This window comes from Tinamus guttatus, unplaced genomic scaffold, assembly GCF_059628265.1.
Source record: "Tinamus guttatus ecotype Peru unplaced genomic scaffold, ASM5962826v1 Tinamus_guttatus_pri_ptg000150l, whole genome shotgun sequence".
In the NCBI taxonomy this organism is placed as follows: Eukaryota; Metazoa; Chordata; class Aves; order Tinamiformes; family Tinamidae; genus Tinamus; species Tinamus guttatus.
The window spans coordinates 1007441-1028741 of NW_028288684.1; the positions used below are offsets into that span (position 1 = coordinate 1007441).

The 21301-nt window shown below is 44.2% G+C and overlaps 1 protein-coding gene across 1 annotated transcript; it reads left to right on the top strand.

The window, feature by feature from the left end:
• The first annotated feature begins 6778 nt into the window (after positions 1-6778).
• Positions 6779-21051, top strand: SERPINE3 (serpin family E member 3). The gene is made up of 9 exons (XM_088522157.1): positions 6779-6919; positions 7690-7972; positions 11386-11622; positions 12852-13049; positions 16368-16566; positions 17355-17455; positions 18697-18783; positions 18966-19049; positions 21008-21051. Exons 1-9 carry the CDS (start codon positions 6779-6781, stop codon positions 21049-21051), a joined length of 1374 nt encoding a protein of 457 aa, XP_088378283.1.
• The last annotated feature ends 250 nt before the right edge of the window (positions 21052-21301 follow it).

Below are 21301 nucleotides of genomic sequence, written 5' to 3' on the forward strand. Positions count from 1 at the left end.
CAGCAAGTTGACCACTTCGCTATGGTCTCTGTGCTTCACATGAGTTTGCTTCACACCTTCTCATCTACCCTGAGATTCCCCAGTGCTCTTGCCTCTTGCCTGCTGGAGCAGGCTCCTCCAGCTCAGGATGCCTTCCCCTGGCTCCCTTTCTCACTTTACTGTGCTTTGATTTTGCTTTCTCAAGCTGTGCCAGGGGAGGTTCAAGTTAGATATTAGGGAATATTTCTACATGGAAGGAGTGGTCAAGCATTGGAACAGGTTGCCCAAGAAAGTGATGGAGTCCCTGTCCCTGGCAGTGTCCAAGAAATGTGCCAATGAGGCACTTAGGGACATGGTTTAGCAGGCATGGGAATGATGGGTTAACGGTTGGACTCGCTGATCTTGAAGGTCTTTTCCAACCATAATGACTCTATGATCCTTTGTGCTGACCTTGAAGACCTTCAGCCCTCTGCTTCCCTTGTCATGCAGGGAGGACGGAGAGTTCAACAGCTCAGTTCAAGGCTTTGCAAGGAGACAAAAGTGCTGTGGTGGGGGATTAAAGATGGACATGGTCTCACCCTCTCGAGGCTTCATCAGAAACCATGCAATGGAGAGGAGAGACGGAAGAGACCTACAGAAATGAAGTCATGTTCCTTTATTGCTGAAAATGAACCCAGAAACTGTTCCTTTCTCTGGATTTTCATGCTTTTACGTTTCTGCCCTGTTCGTGCGACACAGCGGCAGATGCTGCCAATAAAGAGGAAACCGGGAAACCTCGGCAGAAAGCTGTTGGGAAGAGGCCTTCCAATTAGCAGTCAGCAGCTCCCTTAAAGCTTCAGCTTTGCTCAGCAGTCTCCATGCTCTGCATGCAAAGCCGTGTCTGCCTGTAACTCAGCCGCGCTCCCAAGGACCGGACCTCCCTCCACGAGGCACATGCGCCAGCAGCTAATCCAGCTCAGTTTACCTCTGTGTACCTGGCAGCACGCTGCTGGGCACCCACCAAGTATCAGAAGAGTTTGTGGCTAATTAGGAGCAGATTAATCCCAGCTGACTGCCTGTCTCTGTGTAAAAAGGGCACTAGAGGTTAGAAAGTATTAAGTACCTTAAACGTCTACTTGCATAATGTAAAACCTGCTGAAGATCCAGCCTTTGTGTTCAAAAGTGTTGGTGTGAAGTTATTTGCCCTCTAGAAGTGTTTAAATGTTCATCTTATCCCATCAAGAGAAGAAAATCCATCTAAAAATTTCAAGGAAATATAATACGTATTTGACCACAGCAAATAATGAGCCAGCTGCACAGTAGAGAAGAAAAAAAGAAAAGAAAAAAGAAAAGAAGAGAAAAGAAAAAGCATTATGAGCCTTTAAGTGTTCAACATATGAAGTATAACTTTTTTCATAACTGCAGTAAGGCTTCTCTGGTCTAGTATTGCACCTAGCTTTACATTTTATTAGTTCTTGATTATCATAAAAATAAAACATAATAATTAGATACCTTTATATTTGCACCCAGTCTATGGTATTCCTTGTGGAGTCCAGGTTCTCAGAAGAAGCACCTTTCCCTACTTTTATGTGTTGAAATTACTACATGGAATCATAATTTATTTAAGTGTCTTTAAGCACACTTAAAGTGTCCATTCTTTATTGGACAAGCCAAGATAAAATTTGGAGATGATCTGTGCTTTTTAAATGAGATCTTGAGATTGGTTAAAGCAGTTGAGTGCCATATAAAGGCAGCTAATAGTAGAATGATTTTTAGAGGGTCCTTTTTTCCCTTCTTATTTTTTCATTACTAGTGCACAAGTATTAGAGACATTTATGTAATGCCTGGCTGTTAGTTCCTTTTGAGGTCACCCGTTCCCGTGGCTTATTGCCCATTTGCAGCCCCAAGCTCCTCATGGCGACATCACCGCGACCGCTGCGGCAGGACCTCTGATGTCACCCGCACGGGATTAAGACTTGGGGTTGCTTTTAAGCTGCAAGAACAGGTCAGCTCCTCAATAATGCAGAGCTTGTTTGGCCCGACTAGCAGGGGGAAAGGAAGGACCCTGCCCACAGCCTGTCCTGGTTAAGCGGGACCGTTACATGAAGTTTCTAGGTTGAAGTCCATTGCAAGCTGGCATCATAGGGCAGGACAGCAGCAGCAGGCAGGACACCCAACAGCCTGCAGGAGAGCCAAAAGCTCCGTTTCAGACAGGACCTCCAAGGAGGAGATCACTGGTCTCACGGCTTCTGAACTGATCTTCAAGGTGAAGAGATGGTCCCCATAGGATGCACTTAACCAGCCTGGCAATGCAGCTTTCAAACTCGGTAGGCCTGGCTGCACCAGGCCACAGGGGAAGCAGAAGCACAGCTGAGGAATCAGCCTATGCAGAGCTGCCCTCTAAATACTGTTTGTCCTCTTTGTTCACACTGGAAGTTCATATTTGGTTTCATTTCTCTCTTTTCTCCTCAATCAGATCCTTGCCAGCTCTGCAACTCCCTAAACATTATTTAGGCTTTTTTGTTTGTTTGTTTTGTTTGCCTTTTTTTTTTCCAATTTGGATCCCTGTCTTTCCAGCCAGATCAGTAGCAGAAGCTGCAGTTGGCGACACGCTCACATGTGGGCCTCTTCTACTTGGCATCATTTATTTGGCACCGCAGGAGATGGTGACAGTCAGTTAGAAGCATCTGAGGGAGGGTACCCACATTAGAACAAGCCTGTAAGATATTTTATATTTCCTGTCAGCAATAAATGTACTTACTTGTCGCTTCATGTAGTCACTGGTGAGAAGAACGTACTGCCACAGCGTTACCCCCAGCGCTGCTCCGGGCTCACAAGGTGTCTCCTCCGGGCGCATGCCAGGCCCACAGCGCCGGGCGCTGACTCTCCTGCTGATGCTTTCTGAATAGACAAACACCAAAAAGACGACACTGAGGGGCAGAGGTGGCACTTCACGGAGCTCTCAGAGCGCTGCACCTCGAGGCTGCTGTGGGCAGCGGGGGAGCTCCTCCACGGCAGCGATCAGAGTGAGGACACCTCACCGAGGTCACCGAGGAAGGGGCTGATCATCCATCCAGAGCCCCCAGGGACCGGGATTACTACCAAGATCTTTCTTCATATAACACCACAGGAAATATATGGAATGAGGAAGAGCTGAGATTATCCCTTTGGAGCTCAAACACTGATTTTGCCAAACAGAGATTCTTAAGCCATCTTTCCCTATGAGACATGCGCAGGAGAACTACTTGGATTGTAATGAAGATGTACAAAATATTTACTCTCTCCTCCACCAGCTTTTCAAATAAGTTTCATGAACCTTTAGAAAAAAAAAAAGAAAAAAAAAAGTGCCTGTGCCCTTGTTGTTTCTCAGCCCTTTTGAATTCTGCCTAATGAAAATCAAATAATGTGAACAGTCACCACCAGAAGAGTGACCTCATTTGAGCTCTTGCTCAGTGGACACTAAGGCCTGAGGAAGTTTGTGTCATTTCATCAGCATTAAAATATCGACCCCATCTCAGTGAAAGCGGAACTCCTGTTTACTTTGTTTTGCTTTCTGCCAGCAAAAGATGCCATTCGACACACTGCATAAAACAGCACACAACCCATCCAGATACCTATCCTGTGGCAAAAAAAGTGGAGCAGACTCCAACCCTGACTTGCTGATGGCTCCCAGCACTTGTTATCTTGCTGCATGGCTCACTTTGGGGCTGCTCCCTCTATCCAGCCCCGAAACTGCCCCAGGCGCAGTTCAGGGTTCAGGGATTTGTTCAAGGACTGTTCCCAAAGCCACTGAGCCATTGAGCTTAGGTCCTCCCAAGCCAGCTTGGCTACCTTGGGCGTCTCCCAGGACAGGGATCTCAGATCCTCCACGGTGTGCTAGAAAAATGCCCCTTTCTTATGCCAATCACTTTATTTCAGATACAGGAAAATGAAAGAACAAAAACCATGAATTCATGTCCTGGGGGCACCGCTTGTTTTCGTAGAGCCTGTTGGCTGGTTTTCCTTTAAGTAAAACCCTGTGGGACTGATTCACTTTGCAGCCGATTGCGTGTTTTTTCATGCTATAACATTTCTTGTTACAGTGCCACAGTCACATTCATCCCCAGTGGTTGTCCCTTAAAGGGTCATGTTTTCCTCATGTCCTAGTAGAAGGGCAGTGCAAGAGGCAGAGGCAGCAGTGGGTCTTTATATGACACATGGATAGATGTAACTGGCTTGTGTTTGCTTGGTGGCATGTTTCACAGCCAGGTGCCTCCTCACAGAATAATCTTCATATGGAATCATGATGCAAATTTTTCTTATCCTGAAATTCAGCAAAACCCATTTCCTAATTGAACGAACGTGTCGGTGTCTTGCAGTGAGAGCTCTCTTGTGGACCAGAGATGTAAGCAGGAAGGAAGCTGCTTTGGATTCAATTTAATTTCCCAGGGTTATATATTTCCCAGGTTATATATTTTAGAGAGAGCAAGCGCAAAGAAAGAAAGAAAAAAAACAAAAAACAAAAAAAAAACAGAAGTCTAAATTCCTTTCTCGTTTATGATGGGGTAAATCTACAGTTATTCTGCTGATACCAGACTTGTCTTCCTCAAGTAAAACAAGGTTGTTGGAGGCTGAACCTTATACAGGAAAGAAAACCAGGTGCTTTTAAAGAGAAAAACCTGCTTCACACTCGTCATCCCTGCTCTTCCTTTTTCCAGCCTTTCTTTGGGCTCAGTTCTTCTCTGAATTGCCTTGTAAAGTCAGTGCAGCAGGAGCCCAGGCTGATCAGAGCCTAAAAGCAGAACTTCTCCTTTATCCCTTCCCCTTCTCCTTTAAGCAGACACTCCAAACCCAAAGCTTCATTTTATTAGGAATGAGTAATACGGTTTAAACAATTAATAAAAACTGGTCTGCTGGGAGAAAAAAAAAATTTTGCAAAGAAATCCCCCACTGCACCCTGTGTCCAGGTAGGTCGTGCCTTTCTTTCCAGGGCCACATTTTAGTCCAGCAAATTTTAGTTGCTTCCTGGGACTTGGTTGCTGCTGTCGCCAGTTCACAGTAACACAGGTGGTGCAAGAACTTGATGCTGAAGGTGATGCTTGAATTCACAGTCCTGTAATGGAGAACAGAGTTGGGCCCATGGAGATCTTGAAGAGGCTCTGTCCAAGTGTGACTCTCCCACCCCAGCTCTGCTTTCATTTTTTCCCTGGTTGGATCCTTCTGCTCTTGCAGAAGAATTTTTCACGGCACGCATTGTGGAGACACATCCGTCCATGTGTTCCCCAGCTGGGATTTTACTCGCAGGGAGGGAGGCTCTCTGCTCTTCTCCTTCCCAAGCCCCAGTGCTTTGGTCAGGTGAGTGAGCAGAGGTTGTGCTCCCTTCAGAGCCCTCTGAGCCCCACAGAGCCCACAGCACCATGGGTTCCAGCCTCCAACCAGCTCCATGAGGTCGTATTTTCTCCAAATGTGCTAGATTTGTGCCTTTCACCATTTCTGTCAGAGGCAGTTTAAGGCACTTTCATTTTTGCCAGGTGGGAATTGAATGTATAACTTTCTTAGCAATTTTATTTCTCTTGGATATGAGTTTATCTAATAACAACTTCCTTTTTGAGAAATCATCAGGTGATCTCAGCCTGCAAATAACTGTCTGCATGTGAGTGGACACCCCTGTGGATAGTTTCAGCACAGAGGTGCCCATAGCGGAGAGGTCTTCATTCAGCATAACCCAACCTGTAATTTTAACAGGAGAATTCTGTCACCCAAATCAATGGCAAAACCTGCATGTCCACTTGCTCCTGCTCTTCTTCATGTGTCCCACCCTGAGCACGACCTAAATCCCAAGATGCTGAGGCAGCGCCCTGTACAGCATGTATTCTGTCATCCGCTAAAAACGGAGGGAATTGAGGAATTGCACAAGTCCAACGAGAGCTGCCCCTTGCTCCGGTGCTCCTTGGGCCCTGATTTGTGTGAGTGTCTGGTCCTTCCCAGCTAAAAAGAAATCTGTGACACCTAAACATCGCTACTTTATTGTAATGGTTTTTCCTTTGTGTTTTCTTTCCCAGTTGCAACAGGTTTGTACACTGCAAAATAACTCAGAATGCATATATATGTAAATATTTTACCTATTGGTAAGTTGTAATATACACATTTTAGGCTATATTTCTGCTTGCCTTGGGTGCTGTTGTGAGGCTGAGTCTGTGAATGTGATGAGCAGGGTTTCATCCTGTCACAAGTGGAAGGCCAAGAACAACAGAAATGGTGTTTAAAGGGGTTACAACCCCAGGTATTCTGCTGCTGGCTCCTTCCAAGCGACCCCTTCCTTGTTTGATCTCCCTGGAGTGCCCTGCTTTGTTGCTGCTTTCCATCCGGAAACGAAAGAGTAAATGAAAACCCTTATAATTTGGGATGGTATTTAAAAAAAAAAAAGCAACACACACACACAGAGCAAATAAAGATATTTTAATTGCACGGGATTTCTGAATAAGGTTTCAAAGTGGGGAAAAAAAATAACTATGTGCCTGGTACACAGAGAGCCCTTTCTCTTCCCCTTTGTGGCAGAGGAATCAATGGAATTCATATAAAAGGCGGAGGGGGTGGGAAGAGAGATAGGAGATGCCTTGCTTCGTACCAGCAGCTCACGAGCCTAATGAGGCTTGAGCAGCGTCGGGAGGAGGCTGCTGACCCCATCTCCATGTGTACCTTTTTGTTCCTCGCCTTGGATTTGCTGGCTGGTGGCATGCTGCTTTGCCTGGCTCTCCATAGAGCCTGCAGCCTACAGGAATTTGGACAGAGTGGTACAGACATCGCCGACAGAGACTCTGGTCACTGAGCACCCCTTTAAATGCGGCCTCATGACTTAGTCGTTCCTCCATTACCTATTAAAGAAGGGGACCAGACGTACATAGGCAGCTTCAATGCAGACACCCAGAAGGAGCCAGAAAGGCAGGACAATTTAACAGAGCTAACTGTGAGTAAATGCGAGGCATTAGAGGTGTTCTCTGGAGCAAAGGGCATGGAGAAAGATTTGTAGGAAATCCTGAAGGGAAAGAAGGTGCTGTATTTTTTTTAATATACTTGCATTCTGCAAAACTCTGTAAAAAGAGCTCTTCTGTCCTTTCAGCATTTTTCCTTTACATACAAATCTATGTCTCTCTTAATATAACATAGACCAAGCCTTGATTTCCCATAAAAATCTGAAGCAGGGATTTTATGTAGTAAGCGTGGGTGCCTTTCCGGAATGCCACCAGGATATATTTCATACAGGAGAATCAGAGAAGCTGGATTTTTCAGTCAGTTTTTGCAAAATTAGCACCCCTCGACAGCCTGGGTCTTCTGCTGACTGTGCAGCCCACGGGGTGACTCTCCTCTTGGGGGGCTGGTGGTGGCACCTCTTCTGGTGGGGCCAGAAGGGAGCTGGGCACCTCGGAGGGGACATGGATTTCACTGGGGTGTCCTCAAGGCTTTCAAAGATGGTCACTGTGCTTCAATGCACTGTAATGATCAACCACCCTGTAGCAGGAGAACGCCCTGGAAAAAGCAGGTCCTTGCTAGCTGACGGAGTTATCAGTAGGTCCCTACACTTTACTTTTTGTAACGACAGCTACTGGAGAGCTCTGGACAGGTATTGCACTGGTAATCACTGTGACTGCAAGTGGTAGTGAAATGCTGACATGAAGAGAAAGTTCCTTGGTCACCCTGTCACGTCGCTTTTCTGAACTTCTCTATTATAATTGCAGCTATGGTCACCTGGAGGACGCAGCTCTTTGGCTTGCCTCCATGCTGCCCGTTTTCCTCACGGCGTCCATCCTGTCCGCCTGGTGCTTAACCGAGAGCACCTGCCTCTCCCACGATGACCTGAAGGAGCTCAAGACCGAATTTGCCATCAGCCTCTACCAGCACCTGGCCCGAGCGGAGAACGGGAGCAGCCTGGTGCTGTCGCCGGCCAGCGTGGCTCTTTCCCTGGAGCTGCTGCAGTTGGGAGCCCAAGGAAACACTTTTGCGGAGCTGCGGGATGCCCTGGGATACAGCATTCACGGTAAGGCACTGTTCAATGAATGCTTTTGGTACTGATTGCCTTACACTATGCAGCCAATGCAGTGCTTTACTAGGGAGGCAGCAATTGCATACACCCTGCTGAACTTCTGTCCTGTTACAGGCACTGCAAGGGGTCATTCAAGACTGTTTTCTCCATATTTGCTAGCTAGGTATCAGCTGGACGGTGGAAACCCTTTCAGTAGCTTAAATGTACATATTCCTCTTCCAGTGCTTACTCTCACTGCACCAAAATGCAGCTCCATCCACAGCTTCTGTTTTCGTGGGGTTTCATGGTCTCCTCCTGGCCTTTCCCAGCTGCCCCCTGATGCCACCAACCTTCCCCCCTTCAGCGCAGTCGACTCCCCTCCTGTGCCCTGACAAACTGTATGAAACCTGGAGAAAGCGAGTAATTCTGAAGACTCTACCTCTTTTTAAAATATTATTACAATTGACCAACAAGGCAATAAGTTATTAGGAGGGGACATGTATAGACAGATGGTACAATTGCTTCTTTTCCTGAAAGCAGACTAAAATAAATCTGGAAGGAACACAAAAAAGGCAGATATCTTGCAATCCAGCATTAATTTAGCTTAATTGAAGGATACTATCTTTAACTGTGGATTATCCCACCATTTCATACAATGTATCAATTTTACCATTTTACATTATGGACCTAAAGTTTATGAAAACCAAAAGACTGCCTCATCTTCAAAATTTGCAGCTGGTATACACCACTATTTCTCAGCATAAAAATTATTTTCGTCATACAAAGACTAAAGAGAAAATCCACAGCAATTTCACTATCTGTGCTGTAACCTGCCGTAGTCCTTATTTCCATTCTCCGTATCATTCATTGTCAAAACCAGCACAATATTTGTCCTGGCTGATACACGGATACTGCTGCCTGCACAGGCACAAGGACAGGGCAGCTGTGTTATGAACAGCCAATATAATGAAGTCTTGCTTATAAGACTGTAAGTTTCTGTAAGGTCATTTTAAACAACATTCATTCATACTAGGGTTATACCTTGCTAATTGCCTCACTTCTCATCAAGTACAGGCTCAGTTATTAGAAAGAACCTTAACAAGAATATTGCACAGTGAAATTTGGTGAGGAGGTTCTTAACAGCCTGCCAACTCTTTGGCTTGGTGTCTTACTTCTTTTCCTAGGCACATAATATCATAGACACATTTTCTCATCATTTTAGTTGTGTATGCCACAAGCCACCAGTTTCTGAATTTCAGGTACGTTAATGTGTGAATGGGACGTAACGTAGGATGGGATCTACTGCTTTGGGTTGTAACGGCACATTTCCCTGTGATGCCTCCATCCTGGGGAAAACCACTTCTTCAACAGCACATTTAAAACCAAGTAAACAAATCAAATGATTAGAACGCATTTCCTATCAGACCAGAAAAGCCATATATTAATGTGCATACCTGATAATATTTTGTTCACATTAATGGTTTTCCTGATCTGTCTTCAACAATAATGAAGGACGTAATAAAAAACTTTGCAGACTGAAAACAAGGAAAACATTGATGGTTCAGTCACCATTCAGGGAGAACCAGCTCTTGTATGTACTTGTAATCCTTTTTTAACATGTGGAAGATTTGTTCACCTCCCTTCTAGTACTGAGGAAAACAATCTATAAAGAGATGTCTCCCTAAAAAGCACAGATAAAATGAAATACTTTAGAATGTTTTCTCCTTGCTGTTTTATTTTATCTGCAGTGGAATATTTTAAAGCAATTCTGAACTGTTCTATGAGTAGGAATTCAGGACTTTGGTTAGCTAAGGGCTTTGATACTGCTGAAGTTATAAGCACAGGGTGCTGCACCTCCCATTAACATCTGCTTCCATTTAGCATCTTCGGTTTCTTACATCCTCAGAAGAACTTGCCAAATGCTAGTGCACTAATGCAAAACACACAAGAAAAGCACTTTACACCTCAAACTGTGTGAATTTTCCTAACATCTGTTGAAGGAGTCCAGTGTTTTATTCCTTAAAGAGTAATAGGTTTAAATTTTAATACCAAACTTCATACAGGCCTTCCCAGGTTATTGAAGGGACACTATTAGGTTAGAAAACATGCCCTGGATTCTCAGGTGGTAGCAAACGGTATACATTAAATTCCTCCTCTACCCCACACAGCCAAGGTCTCTCTGGAGTCATAAACAAGATTTCCAGCTGGGATCATGTCGGCAAGCCCCGAATTGCTGCTTAGGTGGAGCTGGATACCCAGGAGCTGCTCAGGATGACCCAGGGTTTCATGGTGAAGCAGAGAAACACGTGAGCCGAGAAGGGCACCTTGGAGAAAGGAGAGGTGGAATATTGGCCTCCTTGGATATAGTGGCTGACAGTCGTTATCCAGCAGTGAATTGCTGAGATTTCTCACAGGAATTGGGACATTCAACTGGCACCTTGTCCACCTGGAAAACCAGGGAGACCCTTGGCGGTGCCAAGAGGCACTGACTTCTTCACCGAAGAACAGTCCTCCAAACTTTTCGCAGTCATAACCCTGAGACAGGAGTTGCTACAGGCATTTTGGCACATAGATCTAGAATTTATAATGATCCCTGCAAACTGCAGGAATATGTGAAATAAATAAGATGCAGTTCAATAATGACAAGTGAAAAGCTGTACATCTGTCAGAACAAATCACCTACTCGAGTTGGGAGAAAAGGGAGTAAAGAGCAGGTTTTCGGAAAAGGACCTTAGAGGAGGTCTTTGGAATTAAAAAAAAAGAAAATAAAAAAAATAAGAATTGAATGTTTCCATACAATTGTGCCTCAGAAACAGTAGTCGGTTTTGGTTTGTACAATAGTTGCTTGTAACTCACATGAAATCACCTATCAGGTCTAGTTATCCCCAGTTTGAGGCACCATCCTTCAAGAAAGAAAGCACAGAAGTGGGGTCTTGAGGAGCAGAGACAGCCCTGGGGTGCTCAGAGAGATGCATTCTTGGGATGGGTGGAATTGATCATGGCAAGAAAAGGGGTCAGCAGGACTGAACTCCTGGGCACTAAGCTCTCCATGACCACAGGAACCAGATCTCCACTAAGGGTAATCCAGAGGGCCCAAAAGAAAATAACATTCCTTATGAAACAAGAGCTGTGTTCACGCAGAGCAGGGAGACAGGCTGGGGTGTGTAGGCAGCCACATGGCATATTGCAGGACAGTGATTTCTGCAGCAACATGAAGAGTGCTTTGGCACGTCCAGTGCATCACTCACAGTGCTGCAGCAGCAGCACTTCATAAAGTGAAGGCTGCTTCAGCTTTTATGTTGCTTTAATTTCCAGAGGCCCCCTGCGTCAGTGCTGGGGCTGAGAGCCGCCGAGCCCTAACGCGATCTCTGCTCTTCCTCTCCTCAACGTGATGCTCTCCCTGTGTTTCCCTGTGTCCCGCCCGGCAGATCGGAGCGTGCAGGATCTCCCGCGCGGGGCGGCCGAGGGGGCGGCCGGCGGACCCGGCCGCGGCCCCGCGGTGCGGCAGGCCTGTTCCCTCTTCGTGCAGGCCGGAGTGGAGCTCTCGCCCCGCTTCGCCGCGCGCGCCGCGCGCTGGGCCAACGGCAGCCTCCAGCAGGCCGACTTCAGCGACCCCGGCTCCGCCGCGGCCCGCGTACGGCACTGGATGAGCTCCAGCACCGGAGGTAACGTGACAGGGACTGCGCGGGGTGAAAACGTGAAACAAGGGGAGCTAGAGAACGTGCTTCCAACCAGCATAATGTTTCGGCCACATTTGCAATCTTGTATGTACCAAGACTAGGAGCCCCAAAATCCAATTTCAGTGCTGATGCTCATTTCTAATGACAAGAAAAGAACGTGGGCTATGTCTGTATCTGTCGATATAAGTGTGCTTAACCTGGCCTCATTTCTCTAATATTTTAAACGATAATCCTTTGCCGTGGTCTGAGTTTTAATAAGGAGCAGCCAGGGTCCCCAGAGACCAAGTCTGCTGCTTTGGGCATTTCTGTGCTGCTGTGGGACTCAGGCTGTGAAGTCACACTGGAAAATAAAAATAATTTACTTTCCACACACACAAGAAATAATGAAACTAAATTGAAGCCTAATGAAAAAAGAAATTGAAAAAGAAAGTCCTTAAAATCAACAGAGAAAATTAATCCTAGATTTGCCTTATTGACAAAAGTTATATGAGTGTTACTTGGCCATCAACGTGTTTAAAACTAGTGTGATGTTAAACATACACACATTAAAATTGTTATTGAAAAAAAAATCTGTCAATCTGTCCTTCTCAAATGAACTTTAATAAGGGGTATGATTTTATGGCAGAAAAGTATTCTACTAGGTGTTTCTAGTATAGAAACGGGAGTTCATAATCTGGTAGTTACATGAATACTGATGAATTTAGAGTGGCTCGCGCTTCCAAAAAGCTCTGGGAAACCCCAGGCAGGATCAGTTAAACTGCCAATTAAATAAGGACTAGGGTAATTAGGATCTCAGCTTCATCTGATATAGTCACTTCATAAAGTCATCTTTAATCACGAATGCATTTTATGAGGGATTTCTGCAGCTAAAGGTTAAACAGTAAAAAATACACATTGACAATTTTAAGCTAATTTGGTATTAGTAAACAGATGTGGGGCCAGGGCATGGTGTGGAGCAACGTCCAGCTGCCATCTGTGCTGTTCAATTGTTTGTTAGCACCATCCTGGGGTGACTTTGGCCCACGGTATCTCCTAACACGACTTAGCTCTGACGAGCCGGTGGGCCAACAGGCTCTAGGGCCACGTTCAGGTGTGGTGAGGATGGCCTAGCTGTGTGAATGCAAACTGAACCCTGCCTTACTTACTAGTACAGACTGGGCTTTATGTCTGGCTATACAGTATTAAGTGCACCTCCTCATCTCTTCTCTGTGCAGATGGAAACGTCCCCAGCATGTCCTTGGATACGGCTCCATCACCACTCAATCAGGTCCTTGTGGTGAGCACCATGTACTTCAAAAGCACGTGGCAAAAGAAATTTTCCTTCATGGACACCCAGATCTTGCCTTTTACTACAGCGGAGGGCTCAACCCTGGAAGTGCCTACAATGCATCACACAGCTGAAGTTAACTACGGTAACTATCCTTGCCCTTAGAAGGGCTTTATGTACTGACTTTCCATGACCACTGTAGTGAGATGCAGTCTTTTCCCAGCTTGAAATAAAGAAATCCCATAAAATGAAAGAGACCATCTGGGGAACTGAATTGATTCCCTACAACTAGAGGTGATCATGAAATATGTTAGGTTCAAAATAGTTCCTAGAACAGCCACTGTCCATGCCCATTCCTCCCAGCTACATATAACGACCAAAGACCACCAGTGTCCCATGCCACAAGAAGGGAGCAGGAGAGCCCGAGGGTGCCATTGTACACAAAGTCCCTTGCAACTGGAGGGACCCTGTTAAACAAAGCTCCCAAAGGACCCTAAGGATCACATCTGGCCCAATAACAAAGGGGCAGTTAGAAACTAAAACAAGATGAAGCCTCTACCAAATTCAACTTGTGGGGCTAAAGAAGTATAAATATAGGGCAAATAAGTTATCACGTATGCTCCTTACAAAAACTTGGGACACATGGTTTGCTCACCCAAAGACAAGTTTATTTACTTCAGGCTTAATTTCTTACCATTGGAAGTTCTTCCACTTAGTTCTGCAATACCCTTAAAATTATACCAATTTCCTTAACTTTCTACCTTATCTAAGAACATTACTGGGTGGAAACCTGTCTAATTTCAAGAGCAATTTATAGCTGTTGATATTGTGCCATCTTTATTGTTTAAACTAAATAGTTTATTTTCAGTTTCAATATTTACTCCCAAGTGTACTCATCAGTCAGCAAGATAACTCTCAATTTTCTACTGGCTAAGCTGAAGGTGCCAGGCTCTTTTAATTTCTTTTTACAAAAAAGCTATTCCAGTCCTCTCCTAGCTCTTTTCTGCATTTTATCCAATTTAAACTAATCTTTCTTCAAGATAAGTGACCAAAAGTATATATAATACTTTCAATGAGGTCAAATGCATATGCTACAATACTTTCATACTTCCATGGCCTTGCTAAAAATACCTTGTTTAGAGCATCAGTGAGTCACATCAGCATGGGTACCCACCATTGTCTGTTTTGCTCTACAACTTTGTTGTTCTTCCTTGATGAAAGTCTTCTTCAGTATTGTAAAAACTTTGGGAAACCATTGCTGACCTCTTTTCAGCCAGAGAGCTTCATTCATAACACAGCTCAAGTTCTCAAGCGGTTGATCCCTACCTTTTATTCCTTCCAGTAGCCACCATCCGAGGTGTAATTTGTGTTCTGGCAAAACTGTGTCTAATGCTTAAGACTTGTCGTCCTGATTTATCCGTGTATCCAAGGTTATCCAGTCAAAAAACGATAACAGATTTGGCCTATCTGATGCTCCAATTTATCTCACTTTCTATCTCCCCCTGTGATTTAATTATTCTTTCCACTAGAGCGTGTTTTAAATTTTTTCAAACAAAGACTTAAAATTTCCCAGATCTCTTTCTTTTTCTTTGCAGACATGGTCTTTTTCCCAAGCATGGGACACAACCTTGTAATCCATGGAGTTATTAATCTTTGTTACCACACTTGCAAATTCGCATCCATGTCATTTTAGTGGTCTGGGATGGTGGTTACTCAGGTCCCAGATTGTTATTTGTCAGTGAGACAGTAGGAAGGTGTTTTACATTTATTTTATTTTATTTTATTTTATTTTATTTTATTTTATTTTATTTTATTTTATTTTATTTTATTTTATTTTACTCAGTGCTCAGCATCACCATACTTTTATGCTTTTTTTCTCTTATTGTTTATAAGGCTAAAACGTTTTTATCTCTGTGCAATAGTCACATCAAGCAGTTAGCCACATTTCTGTACTTCTTAATCTCTGAATTCTAATTCTTCTAAGGAACCACTTTGTCCTCTTTTTGCAAGTTGGTCCTTAGGGTCACACCTCTGTCCGTGGTGTTGAGTCCTTCTGGAAGCCTCTCCTATGTCCTGCAGCTTCTTCCTTCTGCTCATGCCCAAGTTCCTGAGCACGTTACCATCTCCAACTTAGAGTCTAATTCCCCTTCCTCTTGTACATCCAAATCTTTTGGAAGTTAATTGACTTCACTGAGGAGCGCATTTCCCCATACCCTAAACCTTATCATTTGTATTTTCAGGTAACATAAACTCCTACAGCAGCTCACAGTGACTCAGGCTCAGGTGATTTTGTGCTACCAGCTCCCTGTAAGGTCTCTGCTGCTCATGAAATCTGGAACAGGGCCACCCTTCATTGCTTCACTAGCTATTTGATTAAGCAAAGAAACCAACAGGCTTTGGGATGAGCATGTACTGATTGGCTTGGAAACAAACCTTGCCCCTGAAGCTGACCAGGTGGACAACACCTGGCTTACCTGAAAAGCATGTATGTCTGTCTTAGAGCTACCACATCTGGGTGGAGGTGTAATATTTTGGATGGCCTACAATGATGTCAATGATAAATCACTTGCTTACAACTTCCACTTTGACTCTTTGCCCGCTAACTATTGCTGAGCGTTCTTGAGATGCCATTTACTGGATTAACGGAAGATAAAATAGGAAAGGAGGATTGTGGTAATTGAATCTGTTTTCTTGTATTACAGCATCCTTTTGAAATGACTGGATTAATTCTTCTTTGAAATAAGGAATCCCTTTTAAAAGGCGGTATTTTTAAATAGTTGTTGCAAGCTACTCTGTAACTATTTACAAGTCTGGGAGCCCAACAGCTTTTATGACCTTCATCTGATTCTGATAGGTTTTAGGCCTGGATTTTCAAAATCAAGAAATTTGTTGCTTAAATAAATATGAACCTAAGTGAGTTTATAATAAGTTTAATGCCGATTTTTGTGTGTGTGTGTGTGAAATAGGACTAAAACTGTTTTCTGAAGAGTAGCAAAGACAGAAACATGTGGCAAAGTAGTTTCCAGCTAATCAAATAGCACACTTCCTTTTCTCCTTTTATTTTTGCAACTTCTTTCACTAGTGAATTTTTAGAGAAAGGCGATAGATGGAACCACTGAGAAAATTGCCATTTAATGCAGAGAACAAGAACAGCAAGGCCAGTCCAAGAGGAGGCTCCAAACGGGGAGGGCCATGTCTAGGTGAGACAGTTGCCAGGTACGCGGGCACCCTTGGGATAGAGTTTCGGATATGGTTATCACAGTCACAGACACCCTTCTGATGAGATATGTACATATTGAAAGGACTGAGCGCGTTTTGATGAGAGGCTGCAGCTCCGTGCATCATGGCTGGCACACGGGAAGCCCCTTGTGTCCCACCAGCGGTGTCCTGGAGCACCTGCCTGCTCCATGCGGGATGCACTCACCGTCCTGGTGAGGTAAGGATGCAACTTGCCCTCCCGTAGGCCAGTTCCAGACGGCGTCGCTGGAGGTGCTCAGCGTGCTGGAGCTGCCCTACGTCGGGGAGGAAATCAGCATGTTCGTGCTGCTTCCCGGCCACAAAAGCACCTCGCTGTCCCGCCTCGAGTCGCAGCTCTCTGCCAAAGCCGTAGCGCGCTGGGCTAGCAGCCTCAAGAGGATGAAGATGGACGTGTTCCTGCCTCGGTAAGCGGTTTGGCTGCTTCGGGAGGGCTTTGCTGCTTTCTGCGGAGTTATGTATGACGGGATTAGGTCTGATAGCAAAACCAAACGAGATGCTGCCCATTTTGCTCTTCTGACCACGCCAGAAGAAAAGCTGCTCTAACCATCGTTTAAGCCACCAAGGGATGAGCTGGGAGGGCTCACACTTACCGGCATGTCATGGGCTGTCTGAAGGAAGAAAGGAGTCGGAGCTGATTTTGCAACTCTTAAAATTTCTTGGAGGTAATAGCGATCCTTTAGTGACCTCAGAAGAAAGAAATATTCTTGTCCCTTTCCTATACCAAATTCTTCTCTTTGTTTAAGGAAGAGTAAATATACAAAACTTAAAACAAATGAATAAATAAACAAATTAATTAATTGCTTGTACATTAAAGAATATATGAAGAGGAGGATCCAGAAGCCCCCACCCATGGCACCCGTCTCCCTACGCACAAGTTGGGGCTGCCTGTCTTACACGTTGGTTGCCTCTAGGGAAGGCACATTCAGGCAAACACCAAGGTCGTGCGTCAAGAAGACCTAGAGGCAGCCCCATTTTAGTAGATGGAAGTGGAGATTTCTGTCTGCTTATGTCTTCACATCAAGATGAGATGCTCTTTCGGAAAGAACATTTTAATCAGATGGAAAGCAGTTGGCTCCTGAAGCAATAAGTGTATGAAATGAGACATCTTGAAATAAATGGTGTCCTTTCCACCTTTTAGTTCTATGAAACTGCGAGTCCTGCATTTAAATAACATCTCTCATGCTCATTTCAGATTCAGTATCCAAAGCAATTTTGACCTGAAGATAGCTTTTTCTGCCTTGGGAATTACAGACATATTTGATCCCATCAAAGCTGATTTTAGAGGTATTTCAGGTAAGAGACTTTACTGAATATGTGATCATTGGCTGAACAGCTGTGGACTCTCAGATCAGATCTGGAGATTCAGCAGACTGCTCAGTGCCCTGTGCCCCCTGAATTGATCGTGCTTTTGGCTCTGTGAAGCTCTAACATCAAATTCCTGTTCAACTGTTTGCCTTTATTATTCGTATTTTTATGTCAAGCAATTTTTCTGTGGGACAGCAGAATCTGCTAGAGCAGGGTTGCTTTTATTTATTTACTATTTTCTTTCAAGATTAAATCTGTCAAAACAGCACAAACGTGGCAAGCAGTTATTTATTTAAAGCTCGATGACGCCTTGGTACAATCTGCAGTCCTAACATTATTTTAAGTGGTCATGGGGGTGAGCACAGGAGCTTTCCAGCTGCTTCTCCGAGCTGCCTGCACAGGAGGTCACACAGGCCCAAGAACCAGGCCGTCGCCTTATCTCAGCCGTGCTGAGATGAAAAACACCCTCAATATCCAGGAGCTCGGAGGTTCGGGATGCCTGTGCTCATCCTGGAAAAGCAGGCGCGGAGCCAGAACTGTAGCTCAGGATCTGCTGACAGGGGAGCAGGGAGGTCGATTCACACAGTGCCCCCCGTCTGCCTGAGCTCTGTAAGTGCTGGAGCAGCCTGTGGAAGGACTTGGTGAGAGAAGAAGAGCTGACGTGTGTGACATGCTCTGTATTCAGCAACAGTTCACGTATACTAAGGTGCAGAGCACATACTTATTGTTGCTGCAATACAGTCCTTGAAAGCTAAACATTGTCTAGAATTGTATCCCTTTCAAAAAACTTTAAGCATTTGTGAGCAGCTAAATCTTGAGAATGATATTTTAGAAATTGTAAGAGGAGCTGCAAAATTTTAATAACGAGTAACTGCAGTTTTGTTCCCCTCCCCCCCTTTTTTTAAGAAAATAGCAGCAACCAGAATCACGCCACTATTGACCAGTCAAACAGCATTAGATGATGATGCTTGTAGATACCATCACTCCCATTAAAGGCAAAAGGGTCAGAATCCTTTGGACTGGTTAATCTCAAGGGCAATTTTGTTTCAGTCATTAAATAATAGCTTGGATTAAATGATTAAGTTAAATAGCTGAGACGAAGCATTCGACAGTTTTGTGAACTTCAGTTTTTGCACAAAAGAAATGGTTAAAATATTTTGATAAAGTAGGTGTTAGCAATAGGAGTCAGATATTTGTCAGTATTGTCTTTTCTCACTGTTTTTTGTCAGAGCAAGGCAGTCTTTATGTCTCAGAAGCTATTCACAAAGCAAAGATTGAAGTGGCAGAAGATGGCACGAAGGCATCAGGAGCCACAGGTAAATCAAACAAACCTCCCTTCTCACTTCCAAAGCTTGTCACTAGTGAAACAGTACTAAATTCTTGGTATGTAGCAGCTGCTCAAAACTCAAGGTATGAAACCTTGGAGCTTGAGACCATGGTACAGAAAATAGAAAGAAAATGGATATGTTTTACCACTGTTTTCTTCATTGCATTGCAGCAATGGTGTTACTGAAAAGATCGCGAACGCCTGTTTTCAAAGCAGACCGGCCTTTTACTTTCTTCCTGAGGCAAGCTAACACAGGTATGCAAGCTTCCAAACTCAGCAGCAGAACCATTCTGCTGAACTCAGATAAAAGTTCCTCCTAAATAATGTGCAGTTGTTCAGTCCAGGAAATGGCAGCATCATCTGGGGACTGTGGCTTTAATGCATAACCCACATAATAAAGTTTATTATTACTTTTTTTTTTTTAAAGATGGCATGAGGAACTTCAAATTCAGGGAGGTTAAATCAGCAGCTTCCTATGTACATGCAGTATGCATGAAAAGATTTCCATCATAGTTGTAGGCACCATAGACATCTTTCTGAAAACCTTAAATGCCCTCTGATCTGAAACAGGCCTCTACAAGCAATTTGGTACCCAGACTGGTACACTTGGGTTATCATCAGAAAAGTGAAAATCTGGATCTTCTCCTCTACGTGAAACCTGTTCTTTTTCGGAGACACAGCAACCAGGCTTCTGATTGTAGGCACCAGGACTCCCAGGCCTAAAATTCACCATATCAATACCTGTCTCAGCAGTCTTTGGGGAGAGTCTTTGGGGAGTCATTTTGGAGATCACCAACCCTTTATTTAGCTGCAACTCGAAAAACAGAAACATGCTGGTAAATCGAGGGATTTTATAAAATACGCAGGGTGCAATATAGTGCATTTATATTTTATAGAGAAACGAGCTTCTCTTCCCCCTCCATTTTAAAACCCAACACCTCTGGGGGAATAGTTTTATCCAGGTCTTTGTGGCTTGGCATCCTCACACGACACACAGGCCATCGCATTGTGTGTAGCTCAGAAACTCCTTACCTGAGCCCTGGAAAGAGCCTAACCGGCATCTCCACTTCTGCGGGAGCTGTGAGGAAACGTGCGTTTCTTTTGCAAGTGAAACTCTCATGTTTTTTGCTACCAAACTCGCCTGGCCCTCAGAACCAAAAGCGAGCAGAGCAGGCCTGAAAATCGGAAGGATCTTGGCCTCAGTATTACGCCAAAATCTCGTTTCAGTTGTGCAACCGCAAACTACTGCGGACTCCCTGGCAAAACAAAGCAGTCTCCAGCTTGTGGGCCCCAATCACCAGGAATTACACTGGGAATCACCCAGCAGGGATCCGCTCCTCCAAGGCGCCGCTCTGGTTCGTAGAAACGCACATCTGCACCCTCCGTATTTCTCTGAAATCCCTCAAATCACCAGGTTTCTCTCAGATCTGGCATCATTTCTGCTTGGCTTTTAAGGATACATATAAGCATGTACTGGGTTTGGCAAAGCACTCTTTAGGGCCTGGCAAGGACGCTGAAAGGAATCATCATCCTCATCTCCTCTCAGCTACACAGTTTTGTCCTCTTAGTTGCTGAATAGCTGCATATGTAACACTCTGCTTTAGACGGAAAATCCCGTTCTGACCAAAATACAGGGACATCTTCTTAGAGAAAGCTTTCAGTATGTGATGAATTAGATAAAAGGGAAGGAAATCACACTACAAAACAGCATTTATACGAAACAAAATACATACTTTGCAATTAATGCCATGGAAATATGTATTACTATATTTCTATAGCAAGCTTTTTAATGTAAAATGTAAAAATTGAAAACATTCAAGGTTAAGTTTATTTAGACCTGGGGAATTAAGTTCTTTATGTGTGAAAGGGAAAAGGATCAATGTGCTTTTATTTCAATTGACTTTACTACCCTGATTAGAGATCCTTAAAACTTGCTAGCCCCATAAAGATCATCATGAATCTCGATACAGAGTGAAACCCAAGTCTGGGCTGGGCTTCCAACTGTTTGGCCAAGGCCTTTTCTTTCTACAAGGAAATGCTCAAGCTGTCCCAGGCAAGCAGGCAATGGGCCTGCTCAGAGCAGATTTCTTCCACCCACACAATGAACGATTGTCCATGCTCGGTCCATGCTTAAGTATCTAAACTGCATTACACACTTGGAAAACTTGGTCTTAAACATTTAAATAGTTTTAACAATTTGTTTTTATTCACAGGTTCAGTACTCTTTATAGGAAGAGTTACAAATCCTTCACAATAAGTGCCAGATAACGCCCTGTCCCTCTTGTGGTGAGCTTTCCTTCAGTGAAACTAAAGCCTGCACCGTGTATTTATTAAAACAACGTTTAAAACATCACTTTTGCAAGAAAATATTACTGAGCGAGTCCTCCACCACTGCACTGTTTTGTATATGCTATGGGAAACTTATTTTACAGCTGTACACGAAGCATTAGAGTCACAACTATAGCAAAGACCTACGAACAGCCACAGAAAACCTCAGATTTTGGCAC